Genomic DNA, 19055 nt, shown 5'->3' with positions numbered 1-19055 from the left:
GGAGTGCCAGAGTCGTAACATACGTTGGGCCAAAGGTATTGAGGATGCTGGCATCCGCACAACCTGGGGGGGGGGGGGTCGGGGCTGTGCGTTGGACGTCGGACGGTTGGACGTCGCCTGGTAAGTTGCGGCAAAACCGTTCAGCCCTAAACGTTTTGCAAATGTAATGATAACAGAGTCTCAGCATCGCTGCTATATTTATATGCCGCATGCACCTCAGTCTGCAGGTATTGAACAAAACGGCAGCATGGCGGAAAGGGGCTGGCAAGAACTTCGTTGCAGCGAAACCGTCTTCCTAATCCAGGCTGGCTTGATAAATAGATACCAATTCCTAAGATGTACAGCTCTAACTTATTGGGGCTGACAGCGCGTATCAAGGGCAAATGCTCGCGCTCGCAGCCCACGCGTCCGCGAGGCTTCTGATAGGTACATATGTGCCCAAATTGGAGCCATATATATGTTAACAAACCTAATTTGACCAGCGGGAGTGTCTGCGATAAGATCGGCATCTAACATGTCTTTCTTGCAGCTGAGAATTTCATGGCATATGTTTGAGTGTGTTAAACCTGTTGCTATCACAGTTACCTTCGCGATCGCGGTTCCCTGACTCGAGTCGGGTGACGGATCTACGTCGCAGGGGCCACTTCCTTCTTGTGTACAGTGAATTTGTATAACTGATGGCTTGAATACTGGCTGCGACTAGTCGGCGGGGGCCGGGAACGTGTGTGGATCAACTTGGCGTCGACCCCCCCTTTCTGAAACGTATGGGTGCGCCGCGCCCCCTGCGGGGGCCGGGGCACGCCAACCCTCCTTTACAGAACATGGCTCTGCCTGAAGGTAGGGTCGCGGCATCGAATCAACAACAGCATCACTAGCAGCGCCCCTCTGCATCTCCCTTGCCACCTCCCTTGCTGCCAGTTGCTGTCTGCGAGGGTCTGCGCCGCTTGCGATTCAAGCCACTCGGCGCAGTCGCGGACCCACCACCACCCTTTCTGCAAAACGCGTTGCAAAATGTGGTGTACTATGCGTGCCCTGGCGTGCCCTTAATGCACTGTGCGGGCTTGGAGCGGGTTGGCGGGCGAATCATGAAGTAAGAAGAGTCGGAGCACTGCTCCCCACCAGTGCATGCCCTAAGTCGACCCACTCCGCGAGCTGATGCTGCCAGTGCCGGCTCTAGCGACCAGGCAATCATACGCTGCTGCACACTCGCCCCAACACGGCCCGCCCCTGCCTCCAGCGCTCCGCACCGCCGTGCGTGCACAAGCAAGTAGCACGTCACATCCCCAGTGCAAGCAAGCACTTCGTACGCCAGCTCCTGCTAGCTACTAGCTCCTGCCTACTCCTCATCCGACCGCAGCGCATCCGGGATGGACTCCAGCAGCCGGCCGTGCTCGTCGTGCCGGAGCTCGGGGTACAGCAAAACCCTACGTGCATTCGGCACAGGCGGGTTGAAGTGTGAGTGTGCGCCAAGGGGCCCTCCACCTGCTGCCGTTCCAGGGTATTGATCCAGGGGTTGCAGCTAGCATGCCCGCAGTAGTTATGCATGCGCGCCATCACTAGAACTTGGAAGGCTGGCCGCTGCTGCCATCAGCCAAGCAATGCTCCTTGAAGTCAGCCGTGCCTGATGCGGATGCGGGCAAGCTGCAGGCCCTTGCCCAACACAGCAACCTTGGCGCCCAGCCACCCACACCACCCTCAACCCCGTACCAGACAGGCTACACACACAGCACTGTCGCGGTCAAGCTCCGGGCCTCTCTCCCGCGAATGTTCCCAACCCTATAATCCTTAGCTACTTGGCAACCCCATACCCCACCCCATCCACAACCCACCGCAACCCACCCAAACCCACCACAACTTACCCCACCCCACCCACAACCCGACCCCACCCCATCCCGCCACGCGTCATGCACAGCACGTACGACTCACGTGGGGTCGTCCACCCGCGGGTCGTACATCACCTCGTGCAGGGTCAGGCCGCGGGCGGGCGCCACGTTGTAGCCACGGTACGTGCCGTGCCGGCCTGCAGCGGCGAGCATCACGTGCATGTGCCCGTGCACGAGATCACAGTCGCACGTGTGAAGACAAGAGGTTGGGTTGCAGCCGGGTGAGGTGGCATACATGTCACAGCTATGCGGGCTGTTGATGATATGGGTGCAGGGGGTCAACCGTACGCCGTGTGTGCCTCGTCACAGCATCGCCACTCCATGCATGATCAAGTGAAACAACGCCAGGCCGACATCATGTGCGGGTGGGGGCTCGGACCCCACCCACCACCAGCCTCCTCCTACCACACACCCCAGCGGCACGCACACACGCACGCACGCACACACCCGGCGGCGCGTTGTCCCCGACCTCCAGCATCTCCGACACAATGCCCGGCGGCAGCTTGCGCTCGCCCACCGCCACCAGCACGCCGGAGATGTGGCGCACCATCTTGTACAGGAAACCGTTGCCCTCCACCTGCGACACCAGGCAGCAGCAGCAGCAGCAGGCAGCAGCAGGCGGCGGCAGTGGCAGGCAGCCGATATGAGCGGTAATAACCTGATGTTCACAGTAACATTTTACCTAGCAGGAACAGAAGCTGTCCACAGAAACATAATGTAATGGTGTAGGACGGCGGTACGGTGGGAACGACCGGCCGCGGCACGCACACGCACACGCACCTCGATGCGCACTCCCCCCGGGAAGGCCGCGGGGTCCAGCTCCACCACATCCATTCGCCGCAGCGTCTTGACCGGGTTGCGTTTGCGGGGCCGCCCGCCCTCCTCGCCTGGTGGGCGGAGGGGCACATTGCGGAGGGCACAGGCGTGACAGGACACAGACACAGCAACGAACGGGCACTAGCACACGGCAGTGCAGAGCGGCAGGCGCCAGTGCTCCGAGGTCGGGTGCGCACGCCTAAAACTAAAAGCACCGCCGTGCACGCGCCCGGGCGGCGGCACAGCCGTCAGCATCAGCACGAGTGTCCATACATCCCTCAACACCCGGCCGCGAAGACCAAGGACCCTGTGCATGCGGGGAGGCTGCAATACCTTCGGCCCTGCGCCCCGCTCCCTCCGCCGCCCGCTCCCTCCGCCCTGCATGCTCATAGGTCATCAACGCACCAATGTTGCTGAACTGCGTGAAGTCGTGTGTTCCCACCAGCAGCGCCGCCGCCGCCCGCATACCGGCCAGGTCCAGCGGCTTGCGCACGTGGTAGGCGTAGCGGTGCCGCAGCGGGTCGTGCGCCTCCGAGTTGGTGATGTTGTAGTGGTACGTCTGTTATGCGATACATCCAGAATAGGAATGTCACGGAATGCAAACAAACTATGGTGAAATGGCGTTGGCATGCTAGGTGCCTAGCTGGACAGCGCGGCGAGCGGGCGGGCCGGCGAGCGAGCGGCTTTGAAACCAACACCAGAACCAGCACATTTCATTGCATGCTGCAACACGGCTGTCACGTCCTATGTCACGCTTGTTGCGGCGTGGCGCGCCGCCGCCTCGCGCCCACCTTGCCGATGGGGCTGCACGTGACGCTGAAATCGGGCGCCGTGCGCCGCACCCCCATCACGCGTATGTCGGGCGGTAGCACGGCGTTCAGCTTGTAGGCCAGCTTGTCCACCGGCAGCTCGCGGTCGCAGTTGAACTGGACCACCTGGTGCGGGGGGGGGGGGGGGGGTCGGGGGAGCAGGGGGCGGGGAGCGGGGAGCGGCGGTGGAGGTTGCAGGCAGGGCTTGCGGGACAGTGAAGCTGGTGTTTTGGAGTTGGGGCGTGGCCGGGGGGGGGGGGAGGGGGGAGCGAGGGCGCGGCCAAGATCGGGCGCCGGCACCGGCACTGGCACGATCGGGCACCGGCACAGGGGCCCACAGAGGCACGGTGTGAATAATATGATCACACAGTGGGCCCTGAAGAATCCAGGCCTCTAAACCTCCATGCCTCCAGGCCTACCCCCCTCGCATCCTTTGGGGCGCGGGCATCCGAATGCAGGCGACCCCGCTCTCCAATGCATGACGGCACGTCCCCAAGTCCACCCCTCCCCTTTGAAAGGGGATTGCGCCCCAGGCCTTGCCTACGGTGACTTCAGAAACCACCAGCCACCCCGCCCCGCCCTGTCAGACCCGTGCGCACCTGGCCGCGCGCGTGCACGCCCGAGTCGGTCCGCCCCGCCGCCCGCACACCCAGCACTCCGCGATCCTCACGCAGCACCGTGCCCAGCGCCGCCTCCAGCTTTGCCTGTGTGTGAGCGCGCGTGTGCGGTCATGAGCACGCGGCGGAAACACGCAGGACTACAGTGCGGACGCCATTAGCATTGAGCAACACGCGACACCGGCCCCTTGTGCTCCTCGGCACGCCACGCGACACGCGACACCAAGCAAGCCCAGCGCGATGGACTGCACAGCAACCAACAACACGAGAGCGCGCTCTGGCCCCCTCCATAACACACATTGCGAGCGCACACCAGCTCCCCCTCCCCCGCAGCGCACAAGCCCTTCGCGCCGCGCGGCACTAGCTAGCGCTCTGACGCACCTGCACGGTGGGCGCCGCCGGCTGCAGCTGCCAGCCGCAGTAGTCGGTGCCGTCGTAGGCCAGGATGAGCCGGTAGCTCAGCTTGCCCAGCCGGCCTGGCGGGGCGTGGGGTGGTTGTGGAGGGGTTGCAGCAGGCGGACTGCGACGTGGAGGACTGTAGCGACATTGCCGCTTCTAGAAGCCGTGTGGCCTCCTGGCCCCCCAAACGCATTGCGATCACCACCGACCCACCTAGCCCCTCGGCGGTCTCGCGGCTGAAGCTGATCGCGGCCTGGGCGGACGTAGCAGGCGACACGACGGGCGGGGGTGAGGGGGAGGTGGCGGCAGCTGCGGCGTCCGCCGGCGGAGAGCCGCCCGCTGTTGCGGTTGCGGCGGCAGGCGCAGCCGCTGTGGAGGAGCCCCGCGCAGCGACCCACTGCCCTCGCCCCTGCTGCTGTCGCGTGCTACTGCCAACAGCTCCCCCATGCCTGCTGCTGCTACTGCTGCCACTGCTGCTGGCGGCGCTACTGCTGCAGCCGCAGGAGCTGTCAGCCGCTACTCTGACTTGCCGGCTTTGCGGCCATCCATCCCCGACGCTGTTGCGCCCTGACCAGCATGCTTCCCGGCCTGCGGTTGCTGCTGCTGCTGCGGCTGTGCTGGCGCGGCAGCAGCGGCCGCTGCTGCTACTGCTGCTATTGCCGCTGGCGGCGGCGCTGCCTGTGTGATGAGCACCAACCCCACCAGGATGCAGCACACGCCCAAGAGCCAGCTGGCACCTATCCTCTCTCCGTACAGCAAGCGGCCCAACACGCCCTGCCGAGCCAAGCAGGGACAACATGAGAATTGGGGAGCCTTGATCGTGCCAGAGGTGAAGCATACCGACCAATGGGCTGCCAGGGACCCAAGCCGCAGCGTGCACAGCTGTGTCGCCAAACCAATTCTTCAAGCCCCACGCCCGGCATTGGAACGCAACCCCGTGTGGTCACGAGCGTGCATCAGACGACAGCACGCACTCGACGCCCCCCGGCACACGGCCCTCTCCGTCCTCCCCAGCCGGCCCCCAATGCCGCCCCTTCCCTCCCTTGCCCCCCCCTCCCCTGGCCCCCCCACCGTGGCTATGATGTTTGCTGCATTGCTGTACACGGTGGATCGCAGGGACGCCTGCCGCTGCAGCGAGGCTAGGTACAGGCCCATGCCCGCGCCATTGCACTGCGGGGTCAGAGCGGGGAGAGCGTGACAGCAGCGAGGCGGTCGCTGAGGATTGGCCCAGCGAATTCAAAGCCGTGCCAATGGATTGAGGATTGAATCGAACTTACCGCAAAGAGAGCCACGTAGCACAGGAGTCGAGCGAGCAGCGCCGCTCCTGCCGCGCCCGCAAGCTTGCCGCAGACAGCCGCGCCCGCACCGCAACATCCTGCTAGAACGGCTTGTAGAGATGGGCTCAAGCGGCTACCAGTTGCTTGTTGGTTTTGACTTTGAGCGGTCGTCATGCGCGAATTCTGCCGGTAATTCCTGCGACCTTGCAGACAGCCTCTAGCTCGAGATACGTACGCTATTTCACATATATCCACATTTTAAGTTTACCAATACTGCGCCACGGCGACGTGCTTTGGGCGTGCGATGAAAGCCGGCTGCTTCCCGACCCCTGGCAACGGCAAGTCCCGAATCCCGATCCCCCAGTCCTAGCTGCAAAGAGTCACATGGCAGTAATCGCCTCAGCTCGCCAACTACCTTATCATCTATGTTATTGAGTGGCACTGTCAACGGAAACATGCCCCCTACGCATGCGTGACGGCCTGAAGTGTCCACCCCTTTCTCAGTCCGGTCCCGTGTCAGGCCGACAAGCACGTCTTTACATTCCGGGCCGCCACGTAGAGCGGTGACGAGGAGCGGTCAGCGGTGCCGTCAGTGACGCTGGTCCAATCATCACCAGCACGTACCACGTTACCACCAACAGCCTCACTCCTCGATCGTTTACAAGCACTCCTCTCGTGTACTCCTCTCCATTAGCAACTCGGGAATTCTACAGCCAACATTCGCCAGCGGACTGTCACTGCCCAGCCGACCAGGGGCATCTGAGGCTCTGACGCACTCACCGTGCATTTCCCACGCAAATCGGTACCCAGCATGCAAGTCCTGGCGGCACACAAACCTCCACACCAGACTCCATACCAGACACTTCTGTCTCTATGTACCCACCTACTGCGCACCGTTCAAACCCCTCGCCCAGCCCATGCCCGCGTTCATCTCCCATTGAGACGCGGCTCCCCAGCCATCGCCGGTGACGACGTCGGCAGCATCTCCACCGCACCTCCAGGCGGCAGCCCGCCAACCCCTCCTGGGCGCCCCACGCCGCCTGTCGCGCCACCCGCTTGCCCGGGCTGCGGGTAGTGCTGCTGCGGGTGCGGCGGCGGCAGGTGGTGGTACGCCGCCGGCGGCGCCGCCGCCGCCAGAGGCGCCGCCGCGGCGGCGGCGCCGCCGCCGCCAGGCGCGCCTGCTGACGTGTAGGCGATGGTTGAGAAGCCGGGCTGGTGGGGCGCGGGCAGGTCGGCAAAGGACTGAAGCCCCGTGTGCTGCAGGCCTAGGTACTGGGAGATGGGCACGCCGGAGGGAGGCGGGGAGGGCTGGAGCGTCATGCCAAACCCCATCCACGAGCTCGCCCCGCCGCCGCCACTGCCCGTCCCGCCGACGCCGCCGCCGCCACTCCCCACTCCACCAGCTCTGCCGCCGCCGCCACCGCCGGACCCAGAGCCAAACCCAGTCAGACCGCCGCCGCCGCCGCCACCGCCGGCACCCATGCCCATGTGCGCCGTGAAGGGGTTCAACGAGTGGCCTCCGCCTCCGCCTCCGCCGCCTCCGCCAGCGGCGGCGCTAGGCGTCGACACACTCCCGCTGTCCATGCCGCCGCCACGCACGCCGTGCCCGCCCAGACCCGCCGCCGCCGCTGCGGAGGACGGCGGGAGGTGCATGGCGCCGGAGCGGCCCAGACCCGCCCCGTGGATGCCCCCCACCCCGCCACCCACGCCTCCTGCCCCTCCCCCTCCTGCCCCTCCCCCTCCTGCCGCTGCGCCTGCCCCCGCTGCCGGCGGCGCGCCGCCTGCGCTCACGGCGCCCTCCGTCCGCTCCGTCAGCCGCTTGAAGGTCTGTGGGCGGGGGCGCAGGGCAGGAGGCGGAGTGGGAATGCAGGTGGGAGGCGAGGCGTCGAGCACCGAGGACGAACAATGGAGGACGAACAGTCTTCGCGGCCCCTCCCACATGCGGGGCGCCAGGGCGCCGCATACAGCCACACCCGGCATCCTTTGAAAACACAGTCGTACCTCCGCCCAGCCACCTCTGCCCAGCCCGTACACGGCACTGCATTCGCCCGGGCGCCCGCTGCCCCGCCACAGCACCCCGCCCACATCCCCGCGCCACACTCCGGCCCCCAAGATTGCCTACCCCACCCCGCCCCCCAAGAATGTTTGCATGAATGCAACCCTTACCCAGCCCCAGCCCGCCGCCCCTCCTCCCAGCCCCCATCCCCACCCAGACCCCCACCACCCACCGCCCCCACCCCCACCCCCCGGCCGCACCATGTGCCTCAGGTGCCACATGTGCGACTGCACCTCGGGCAGCGGGCGCTCCGCCAGCCCCGGGTCGGCGTTGTACTCGGACAGCAGCTGCAGACACATACGGCGGAGGGGTTTACATTCATACGGCGGAGGGGTTTACATTCATGATTGGTTAAGCCGAAGCGGAGTTGTAGCCAGAAATTACAGCAGGCGTTGGCGCCAAGCGGGAGGATTGGGAGGACGGTATTGACCTAGCTGCAGCGTGCTGCCACAGGCTACGGCGTGGAAAGTAACCGACGGCGCAACAACCCCTGCGCGCCTTGTGCCCCACTTGCGTCTAGGTTGGGGCTCGGGCACATAATCTCCCCCCGCACCTCCATGCTGGCCAGCTGCGTGTCAAACCCTGGCCACTCCTTTCCCCCTCCTTTCCTCCTGCTTTCCCCCCGCACCTCCGTGCTGGCCAGCTGCGTGCCGTCGAAGCTGGAGAAGTCCAGCCCCAGCGCCTTGCCGCGCATCTCCAGGTGCAGCGGCAGGAAGGCCTCGTTGACCTTTATGTCGGCGCTGCTGTTGTAGGCGTGGCGGGCGGTCATGTTCTTGCTGGTCATGGCGTCGATGCCGTCCACAAACACCAGGATCTGTGGTCGGGTGGGGAGGGGACAGGTGGAGGGGTTGCAAGGATTGGTACAGAGAAGGGTAGCGAGGTAGACAGCAGGTGGGGAGTTGGAGGGGTGGGGCTGGGGGAGCAAGCGAGAGTGGGAAGGTGAGAGGCGCGGGTATTATTACGCTCCCTCGAGCGCTCTTCCCCCCCCCCCTTCCTGCGCTGTCCCCTCCCCATGCCCCTCGCTCCCCCACCCACCCACCCGACCTTCCTCTGCCCCCAGTGCCCCTTTCCCTCCATCCCTCCTCCCCCCCCCATCCCTCCTCCATCCCCCCGGTCGGTTAGGTTCAATTTGGGCTGGTACCTACAACGCCCGTCCCTTGACCGTCTCTCAGGCCCCAGCGCCCCTCCATCCCTGCATCCCTCCATCCCTCCACCCCCCCATCCCACCTCAATACCACTCCCCCTCCATCCCTCCTCCCCCATGCATCCCTCCTCCATCTCCATGCATCCCTTCTCCACCCCCTCCCACCCCCTGTACCGTGGTTCCAAACATCCTTGCAACCTCCCCACCTCCCCACCTCCCCACCTCCCCTCCTCCTCCCCCACCTCCAACCTCCCCCACCTCCCACTCCCCACCTCCCACCTCCCTCCTCCCTTCCTTCCCCCCACCTCCTCACCTCCGCCCCTCCCCTCCTCCTCCCCTCCCCCCCTCCACTCCTCCCCCCCTCCCCTCCTCCCACCTCCATCATGCGTGTGTCCATCTCCAGCAGTGACAGGTTGTACAGCGGGCTGGCGGGGGAGATCACGTGCGTCACGTTGGCGGGGAAGCCCAGCTCCAGGTTGGTCTCCTGCAGCGAGGGCGGCGGGGGGTCCCAGGCAGGACCAGCGTAGTTCGGACAGGGGAGAAGACAAGAGATCGTGTGGTTTTGCGTGTGTTACGCGTGGTGAGATGCGCGTATGAATGTGTGTAGGTTCGGAGAGTGCTAGGTTACTGGGGGTTCGGTTGGCAGCGGCGTGGCTCAGCTGGGATGTCCAGTCCCTCTTTGAAACATTCCCCGTCCGTCCGCCCGCCACGCCACGCCACGCCACGCGCCGAACCCCTCCCCCCCTTCACCCCCGACCCCGCACCCCCTGAGCCCTACAGCCCAGGCCCTGCCGCCCACCTGTGTGTGCAGGCTGTCGATGGGCAGGTGCTCAAACAGGTAGTTGGAGGGCGTGATGGAGTCCACGGCCGTCAGCACCATGCGCAGCGAGGGCTTCAGGATCTGGTGTTTGCGGATGTTGGCCACACGCAGCGACAGGCACCAGTGGCCGCTGGCCGGGTGCCGGTTGCAAACCATGACAGAGGAGAACCTGCGGGGTGTGGGGTGTGGGGTGTGGAGTGTGGGAGGAAGACGGGGAGGCGGGGGGTTGGGGTTGGGGGAACGGCGGTCAGGGGCTGGGGTTGGGGGTGCCCAGTTGAGGAAGAGGAGTGGAGCACTGGGGAATGGGTTTGGGGTTGGGCAGGCAGGCGGCAGTGAGCGGGCGTTCACTCGCGGCCAGCCCGCGGTCCACCGGCGGTGAAGTGGCATGCATGTACTCTGTGGGCGTCTGTGTGCGCTGCGTCCCTCGGCGACCATTGGAAAGCAGCAGCGCAGCCCTCTGGGTGCTGACCACGACCGGCTCACACGCAGCCCACCACATCCATACACCGGTGCAAGGCATTCACCAAGCGCCAGGCCCATTGAAACCTAGCGCCAGTCCTGCGCTCTTTCCGCCCTGCGCTCCACCTGAAAGGCCCCCGCTCCTGGCCCCACCCCACCCCACCTGATGGTGGAGGCCCGCTTGTACGGCGCTGAGAAGCGCGCAAACACCAGACCCAGCATGATGAAGTTGACCAGCGAGCTGGCGATGACCTGCGCAGGGAAAGAGCGGGCGTGTGCGTGTGTGTGTGTGTGTGTATTGGCACGCAGCCACGAGGCAAGGCGGATGGAAAGGGGCAGCGAGAGCTGACTTGCAGAGGTGAGGTGCGCTCTGTGTCCCTACCCCTACCCCTGCCCCAACAGCTGCAACGCCCCTCCTGCGCTTTCGGGGCTGGTGTCGTGTCATTGCGCACAGTCGTCTCTCTACCGCAACAGTCAGCCCCTGCCACCCACCCAGTTCCCCGCCCACCTTCCCGCCCCCTTCCCCGCCAACGCCCTCGCCCACTTCCCCGCCCACTTCCCCGCCCACTTCCCCGCCCATTTCCCCGCCCACCCCCCCCCCCCCCACTTTCCCGCCCACTTCCCCGCCCCCGCCCCGGCCCCCTCGACATCCCCCTCGACACGCCCCGCTCGCGCGCACGCGCCTGCAGCATGACTGTGAGGTTGACCAGCACGCAGTCGGGGTTGGGGTGGATCTGGTCGAAACCCAGTGTGGAGGCGGTGCGCGACGACATCCACAGCGCGTGCGCGAACTTGCCGTTCATGCCGATCACACACTTGTCGGTCTGCGTGGCAAATGGCGCGGGTGCAAGGTTGAGGTTGTGAGCTAGGCCGTGGTAGAGGCGCGCGCATCAGAGGGCCGCCCTGCCTAGCCGCGCCCACGCGCCCAGCCATATCGAAAGCGCAACCCCAGCACCAACGCCAGCACCAACGCCGCGCCCACCCCGGCGCCGTGCCCACCACAGCGCCGCGCCCAACACAGCACCTGCCCGCCACAGCGCCGCGCCCATCACAGCACCCGCCCATCCACAACCCATCACAGCGCCCGCACCGACCTGAGCCAAGAACAGGAATGCGAACAGCATGAACTCCGCAACGTATGTCAGGAAGAAGATGAAGATGAAGCGCGGCCATGGCAGGTTCAGCAGCGTGTGGAAGGGGTCCTGTGCAGGGCGGGCGGGAGGAGCCAGGGCATCTCGGGGTTAGCAGCGAGGTTTGGAATTGCGAGATCCGCGCGGGACCGGGCCTGCGGGAGCCGAGCAGCTGCCTCCGTGTGGCGGGTGCGTGCCAAGAGGGGTGCGGGCGAGCTAGGAAGCAGCGGCGCACAGCGCTGCGCGGTGCTGCACCACCCCTGCCCAGTCCGGTCCATGGGCCAGGCAGCACAAGTGCTGCGCCCAACTAACTTCAAGCGCTGCCGTGCTAGGGCCTGGTGCTCCGTGCCATCGGGCGAGAGGGCGCGCCCGCACGTATGAGCGGGGTATGAGCGGAGTGTCCGCGCCTTCGTCAGTTGGTGCTGGGCTAGCCGTTCTTCAAAACGCCGTTAATGCCGTTTAGCCATTGCCAGTGCAATGTTTACATCCATCCATTCGCTCAGGCTTCGCTCAAGCCCTTGGGGAACACCGCTCTCGCCGATCTCCGTGTGCGTTGGCCCCGCCTCCTAACGCACATGTGCTATATACTTTTCCTACCTGAAAGTAGTGCTGAAACTTGCTGATACCAAATCGCTTGATGCCGGAGAAGTAAGGTGCGGAACGGTCGAGCAGCGAGGGCGCTTTGAATGGAATACGTATACGCGAGAGTCTTCGTGTTGTCGAGGCAATGAGAGACTCGCTGCCACTATCACCGCGCGGCATTCGCATAAAGCGGTCGCTCCCGGTCGTTCCGGGGCTACTTGAGGGCATTCTTGACAGGTAAAACTATACAAAATATCAAGACTAGACTGTAAGCGGAGTAAGGCTGTGACCAGGGCACCTTCCCGCGCGTGCCAGGGTTGCATGCGCTGGAACTGACGGACTTCGGTCCGACGGCGGACAGCTGGCTGTCGCCTGAAGCAAGCTCCTTTAGCCGGCATCTGGGAGCTGAAGCACAAGGCAACGTTGTGCGGTTTAAGTGAGTGGGTCAAGTTGGGTCTCCACGGTAGGCGCTAGGAGCCCGGCGCCGCCGCAAGGCGGCGGGAAAGCGTGTTTGTTGCAGCAGTCAGCCACAGTATTGTGACTACAGGAGGCAGGGAGCGAGAGCTGTAGCGTAACAAACATCTGTCCCTATCTCATGCATGTACGATGCACGGTGAAGTCGGGCAGCGTAGCTGGCAAAGCAGGCCAGCACGTATGCCATCCAAATTCCGCACGTACGCTAACAGCGCTGAGCGCCGTACAGCGTTTCTCCGCCCCCACCCCCACCCGTCCATTCAACTCAACCGGAGCTACTGCCACATCATGACCACTCACCAACATCCAAACGCACACACGACGTCGCAATCAACCCCAGCCTCAATTTGACCGACCAGCCAAACTCTTTCAGCTCCCAAGCCACACCTGGCACCTTGCCCCATGCATGCCCCCTCCATCTGCTCCCCAACCCCCCGGGATGGGTTCAAAGTTAATCCCCAACCCCCCGCCCAACCTAAGCGGCGGTGGGGTCGGGGCTGACCGGCCCGGGCCCCGGCGCCACGCCCGTGTCAAACACACACACGCAGTCGTACAGGTTGCCCCCGAACAGCTTTTGCGCCAGTCGCTCGGTCTTGATCATGGCCAGTTTGAGGACGTCGCAGGTGAAGCGGGCCTTGAAGTTGGTGTGCACGGCGCGACCCATGCCCTCCAGCACCAACAGGTCCACACCCACACACGCCTGCACGCATGCGTGGCGAGCGAGGGTGGGAGAGTGGGAGGTTGGGAGGGTGAAAGGGTGGGAGCACACGAGGCAGCGAGTGTTCTTGCTCGTGGGCATGTGGTTGAGAAGCAGCAGCAGCAGCAGCAGCAGCAGCAGCGGACTTGTGTTGCGGTGTTGTGGGAGAGGGATGGGATGCGTTGCTGATGCCTCAAAAGGCGCGAGACTGTGCGGTAGGCATGACTGCTCATGGAAGGAGGTGGAAGACCCCGTGCTTTTTGCCACTTGCTTCCCTCTTGGTCCTGTACGTCCCCCGCTAAATCCACGTCCCCAATCCCCCGTCTCAAATCCCCACCCCCAGCCATCCCCCCACCTCCGCCAGCTTGTCAGGTATGCGCCTCAGGTCCAGGCAGGGGCTGCCCTGCCCGTTGGCCACCACATACAGCTTGGGCCCGGGCCGGTTCACAGCGGGGTCCACAGCGGCCGCATGCCACCGCGGCGAGCTACCCCCCAGTGGGCCCCCTTGGCCGCCGCGGCCGCCACCTGCTGCTGCCGCCTGACCCGCCGCCTGACCCGCCGAGCCTGATTGGGCCGCCGCTGCTGCTGCTGTTGCGGACCCTGGCCCAGGCCCTGCCGCCGGCCCCTGCCCGGGCCCAGAGCCGACTGCATCGGCTGCTGGTTGGGGGGCTGCGGCTGCTGAAACAGGCACGGAGGCGGAGGCGCTTGGCGGAGAGGCGGGGGCCGCGTCCACCGCGGCAGGCACCTGCGTTGCTGGGTGCTCCTGTCCAGAGGTGGAGGGGGATGCGGCCGCGGCCGCGCAGCGTTCGTGGCTGGCGCGGCCGCCCGCGGCGGCCGCTGCTGCAGCCGCCTGCTGGTGTTGGTGGTGTTGGTGGTGGTGGTGGTGCTGCTGGTGTAGGTGGAGGAGGTTGGGGCTGGAGCGGCGGGCGGGGCGCAGGCCGGGGTAGGGCGGCACGTGGCCCCCCGTCGCCATCTCCACCTGCGCACAGCGGTGGTGCGGGCGAGCGGGACTTCAGCAATGGACGCGACAGACACTCATAAGTCTGTTTCTGATGTGATCAACAAACATACGCAAGTGCCCACAAGCATACGCAAGTGCACAGCGTCTGCACATCACACAACTCGGCCCCAGTCACCAGCCGCTGCCGCGCGGCCGCCGCCCGCAGTCAGGTATCATCCCCACACACGCACCTTGACGGCCGCCTCGCGCGCCGCCTTGAGCAGCGGGCAGCTCTCCGCCGCGGCCGCCAGCAGGGAGCGCAGCTCGGGCGCCGTTATGTCGTTGATGGCGGGCAGGCTGAGGGGCGGGTGGGGGTGGCGGGCAGATGGGTTAAGGCAAGACCATGGAAACAGGCTACGAGCACCTCGGGATCAGTGGAACAGCGGATCAGTGGAACAGCGGAAAATGCAGCCCCACCCCCATCCTTGCTCTATTGCATTGGGTTCGGTTTAGTTTGGGCTGGTATCTAACCCCCGCCCCCCGCCGCGGCCCCGCCCCGCCCCCATTCCCCATCCCCCATTCCCCCTCCCTCTTCCCGACCTCCCTTTCCCCCCAATCTCCCTCTCCCGACCCCCCTTTCCCCCTATCTCCCTCTCCCGACCCCCCTCTCCCCCTATCTCCCGCTTCCCGCCCACCCCTTTCTCCCCCCCCCCCCCACACACACCTGTTGGCCACCAGCACTACCTCGCAGCCCAGGCGCAGCAGCTCCCGCGCGAACGGCAGCATGCCCAGCACGATGTCGGCGCCGCTGTTGTCCACAAACATCATCACGCGCCGGTAGGGCGGCCGCAGCGGCGTGGGGCCTGCGAGGGAAGCCAGGCGGGCAGGCATACAAGTGTTGAGAGGGGTTGGGGGCGTTAGGTGGGGAATCGGCAGGAGGAGGAAAGGCGAAGAGGCGAGTCGGGAATGCCAGGTGTGGAGTTCGTGGCGTGCAGTGAGAAAGGGCGAGGCGGGCGCTGGCAGGACCGTTGTAGGGGCGGGAAGACGCACGTACAAACGGTCCATCACACCCGCAGCCTCAGCCTCGGAGCTCTGGGTCCCCAGCCACCCAGCAGCCGGTCACGATGAGCCGCGCCCACGCAGCGTGCCAAGTTGCCGCTGCGTGCCGTGCCCGCTTTTCGCCTTAACTCCACCCGCCCTTCTCTCCCCCGTCCGCTTCTCGAACCATCTTCACAATCTTTGCAACCCCCCACACCCTCCCCTCACCGTCGCCCACTGCCGACATGATGCGCGCCGCGAAGGCGTCGAAGTTGTCCAGGGCCCAGGGCCGCTTGCCCAGCCGGTCCCGCGCCGCTCTGCAGGAGAGGCGGTTGAGAGGCGGTTGTCGGCGGGGCCCAAAACACAATGAGGTGGCGTGACAACCCGTACACAATCGTACGGGATCTGTTCTTAGATCAAGCGCCAAGAACCCAAGCATTTGCACTTGCTGAGCCAGTCAAGAACATCACCCAGCCAACCCACGCTTCGCCCACACCTGTAGATGTCCAGGATGGTTCCGTCCCGGTACAGTGCCACGCACGCCTGGCTGCCCCAGTCAAAGATGTTGGCTGCTAGCACGCCCTCCACCAGGCACAGCAGCCGGGCAGGCAGCGGCTGCTCCGAGTCCAGCTCGCGCAGCAGGTCGGGCAGCGCCGCCAGGGCCGCCGCGTTCTCGCGCTGCTTCTCCAGCCTGTGAGTTTTTTTGGGGGTTGCAAAGATTGGTACAGAGAAGTGTAGCGAAGTAGGGGTGTGTGACGTAGCCATGCATGCGAACGGTATGTAGCAAAGATGGAAGTGGATTGAGAGGGGTAGCCGTTCATGTGGAGAGCGGAGCGATCAAATCGCCAGTATGAAGTGCCGACTGGGCGGGTGTAGATACCAGCCCAAACTGGGGAAAGGAGGAGGCGGAAGAATGAGGTGGGTGCCCTCACACCGACCCCGCCATGGCTCAGAGCCCAACAGCTTCCACAACTGGGAACCTGGGAACCATAATTGAGCTGACGCACACCTATTGCATATGCACCCATACACTCATGCACACGCCCACCCACCCCTCCATACACGCCCACCCATACACGTCCGTAAACCCAAACTCCCTCAGGCGCTCCTCCACACACACGCCTGCACACGTCCGTGAACCCCAAGCCCACCCCCCCCCTCCACAAATACACACCTGTACACGTCCGTGAACCCGAACTCCCGCAGGCACTCCTCCCGCATCTCAAACAGCTCCCCCAGCCCCAGTGCGCCGTAGCTGCCCGGCTCAGCCTGCAGCTTGTCCAGATGTGCGCCAAACGCCCTGGCGGCAGAGGCAGTAGCAGAGGCAGTAGCAGAGGCAGCAGCAGCAGCAGCATACGGTAGTAAGCGACGCGAACAACATGGAAAAAGGAGATGAGGCCAGTACACATAGCACGCAGGGCACAACCGCTCACTCTATGGACTATACAACAGGTTAACGGGAACAGCAAACGCGGCATCATAAGAGTAACGAAACACGCACGTACGGCTGCACCCACTACTGCGCCCGCACCCGCACCTGCCGAACGCCGCCGCCCGCCTCCTGGGCAGCTCCCCTCCGCCCTCGCTGGCCGCCGCCTTCTCCACCACCACGGGTATCTGCTGCCGCAGCACGCCCAGCCACCAGCGGCACTCGTCCTCGTCGCCGGTGATGTCCAGCGTGTTGGGCTCGTAGCTGGCGGGGTGGTGCGGTAGGTGCGGTGGTGGTGCGGGGTACGGTGCGGCAGTGTGGGGTGGTGCGTTTGGTGCGGGGCAGTGCGGGGTGGTGCGGGGTGAGGCAGTGCGGCAATGCGGTGGTGCGGTGGAGGGCGTGGATGCCTTTCGTCATCCAATGAAACGGCACCCAGTGACACGTGGCCACGTGGCCCTTATTTTCACCCCAGCGCAGCACCGCCGCCCGCCCACACTTCCACCCACCCCACCGCCCCACCGGCCCCGCCGCCCCTCCCGGCTGCCCCCCCCCCCCTCCCCAGCTGGCCGCCTGCCGCACCACTCACGAGGCGATGTCAGCCAGCAGCGGGAAGGGCTCCAGCGTGGGCGAGAAGTGCAGCACCCCCACATGCAGAGACATGCGCGGCGGCGCCGCCCGCGAGCCCCCGCCGCCGCCGCCGCCGCCCCCGCCGCCGCCGCCGTACGGGTGCGGTGACGTCAGCGGCTGGTCGGACAGCGACATGGTCCGAGACACCGCCGCCACTGCGGCGCTGGTGGCTGCAGCCGCCGCCGCTGGCGCGGCCGCTGGTGCGCCACTGACACTTCCCGCCGGCTCAAGCGCCCCTGACTGCCCGGCTTCCAATGCCGCGCCCTCCGCCGCCGCCTCGCCCGCCCCCGCTGCCCCTGCGTCGCCGCCTGCCGCACCCCCTCCCGCTACTGCTGCTGCTGCTGCTGGTGTCGCCGCTCCTCCTCCCGTGACCCCTGAGGGCGCTGCTGCTGCTGCTGCTGCCGCTCCTCCCCCCGCGACGCCCGAGGCCGCCGCCACAAACTTCTCCACCCAGCTGACCTTCTCGCTGACGTCCCGTATTGCAGGCCCCACCACGGCGCCGCCGGTGAGCGGGGCGCCCATGGAGAAGCGCTCCACGAAGCGGGCACGGACCTGTGGGGGGTTGCATTCATGATTAGTTAAGTAGGGTAAGGCGTATCCAGGAACAGTAGTACAGCAGGCGCGTTGCGCCCGATGTATGGGGGTTACATTCAGTATTAGTAAGCGGGGTTGTAGATACCAGCCCAATCTAAACCGAACCCAATGCAATAGAGCGAGGAGGAGAGCGTGGCCTATGCTTTGACAATGGGGAACGAGGAGTTTGGAGTGGAGATGAGAGTGAGCATGGGAATGGGTGTGTTTTGAGGCAGCGCGTGGTGCGGTGGCTAAGGCCGGGTGGACTACGGCGCGTGCGTGGGCTTTGAGCTTGGATGCGCGACCCCGCCCTGCCTCCCTCGCACTGCCCACTAGCACATCACCTGTTGCCGTACTGAGCCGCACGACGAGCGCCCGACATTGCCTCCCGGTGCGCCCAATCTGGGCCGTCCCACCGCCGCCCCATCCCACCCCATCCTCCAACCCCTCCCTAGTCACCCCCCCTGCTCCCCTCCCCCCCCCACACACCCCCCAGCGCCCCCCCAGCCCCCCCACCTTGCGCGCCTGTGCGTCCGAGCTCTCGCCCGCCGCGCCGCTGCGGCCGCCGGCGCCTCCCACGCCCGCCATGGGGTGCACTGTGAGGAAGGCGCCCACCGCGCCCAGAAAGCCCTCGTGCCGCAGGAACATGGCAGCCATCTCGCCCTGGGGGTAGGGAAGGTTGCATTCATGATTGATCAGGAAATAGCGGGGGTTGGGTTTCACCAAGATGGTACCGGTGGGGATTGCAAGGATTGGTACAGAGAAGGGTAGTACCGGTGGGGATGGGGGCTAGCCGTTCATGTGGAGACCGCAGTGGTAGAGGCGCAAGCATGAAGTGTTGACGCCCAGTAGGCACAGGGGTTGGGAGTGGGTAGGGGGTCTTTGCGTGATGGTGTTGGCGTTGCGATGTGAGGTTTGCACGGTGTCGCAATGACACGTGCCTACCAATCGCAATGCCACGTATGCACCCCTGCTTGTGGCCTCCTCCAAATCCGCTACCTAGCCCTCCCGCCTCTCCCTGACACGCTTAAACCGAGGGCCAGGGCAACCCACGCCAACAACCCCACAACGCCCCCCACCCCCACCGCCCCCACATCCACCCCCTCCACCCCCGGCCTCCTGCCGCCCGCACCTTGCTCCAGAAGCGGATGGCGTAGCTGATTGTGTCCATGGTGTAGGGGTGGCCGCGGATGAAGTAGCCGCCGAAGAAGATGCGCTTGATGCCGTGGCGGGTGGCGGTCATGTGCGCCAGCTGGCCTGTGGGAGGGTGGGTGGAGTGGGGGCC

The 19055-nt window shown here is 65.4% G+C and overlaps 3 protein-coding genes across 3 annotated transcripts in view; all 3 read right to left on the bottom strand.

Moving 5' to 3' along the window:
* Nucleotides 1-800: 800 nt before the first annotated feature.
* CHLRE_13g591501v5 (uncharacterized protein) lies at nt 801-6222 on the bottom strand. Its single transcript, XM_043069772.1, has 11 exons — nt 5802-6222; nt 5596-5694; nt 4738-5298; nt 4507-4601; nt 4108-4212; nt 3491-3634; nt 3105-3258; nt 2664-2770; nt 2331-2460; nt 1927-2020; nt 801-1424 (listed from the first exon to the last, which is right to left on the bottom strand). The coding sequence occupies exons 1-11, from the start codon at nt 5896-5898 to the stop codon at nt 1337-1339; spliced, it is 1674 nt and encodes a 557-aa protein (XP_042917747.1). The 5' UTR covers nt 5899-6222; the 3' UTR covers nt 801-1336.
* Nucleotides 6223-6325: 103 nt separating this feature from the next.
* CHLRE_13g591450v5 (uncharacterized protein) lies at nt 6326-12422 on the bottom strand. The gene is made up of 9 exons (XM_043069771.1): nt 12008-12422; nt 11375-11482; nt 10964-11104; nt 10444-10532; nt 9801-9990; nt 9378-9485; nt 8486-8671; nt 8058-8144; nt 6326-7628 (listed from the first exon to the last, which is right to left on the bottom strand). Exons 1-9 carry the CDS (start codon nt 12218-12220, stop codon nt 6729-6731), a joined length of 2022 nt encoding a protein of 673 aa, XP_042917746.1. The 5' UTR covers nt 12221-12422; the 3' UTR covers nt 6326-6728.
* A 68-nt stretch (nt 12423-12490) lies between these two features.
* CHLRE_13g591400v5 (uncharacterized protein) overlaps nt 12491-19055 on the bottom strand; it is a 10212-nt gene continuing 3647 nt past the window's right edge. The window contains exons 9-19 of the mRNA XM_043069770.1: nt 18903-19027; nt 18287-18433; nt 17157-17749; nt 16679-16834; nt 16316-16441; nt 15638-15832; nt 15370-15458; nt 14828-14966; nt 14355-14460; nt 13519-14142; nt 12491-13166 (exon numbers count right to left, since the gene is read on the bottom strand). Coding sequence (XP_042917745.1) covers nt 12942-13166; nt 13519-14142; nt 14355-14460; nt 14828-14966; nt 15370-15458; nt 15638-15832; nt 16316-16441; nt 16679-16834; nt 17157-17749; nt 18287-18433; nt 18903-19027 — 2525 coding nt within the window. The 3' untranslated portion in view covers nt 12491-12941. The remainder of the gene's footprint in view (nt 13167-13518; nt 14143-14354; nt 14461-14827; nt 14967-15369; nt 15459-15637; nt 15833-16315; nt 16442-16678; nt 16835-17156; nt 17750-18286; nt 18434-18902; nt 19028-19055) is intronic.

Source organism: Chlamydomonas reinhardtii, chromosome 13 (assembly GCF_000002595.2).
Source record: "Chlamydomonas reinhardtii strain CC-503 cw92 mt+ chromosome 13, whole genome shotgun sequence".
Classification (NCBI taxonomy): domain Eukaryota; kingdom Viridiplantae; phylum Chlorophyta; class Chlorophyceae; order Chlamydomonadales; family Chlamydomonadaceae; genus Chlamydomonas; species Chlamydomonas reinhardtii.
Note: the sequence above shows the minus strand (reverse complement) of the source record. Positions and strands in the feature narration are given on the sequence as shown.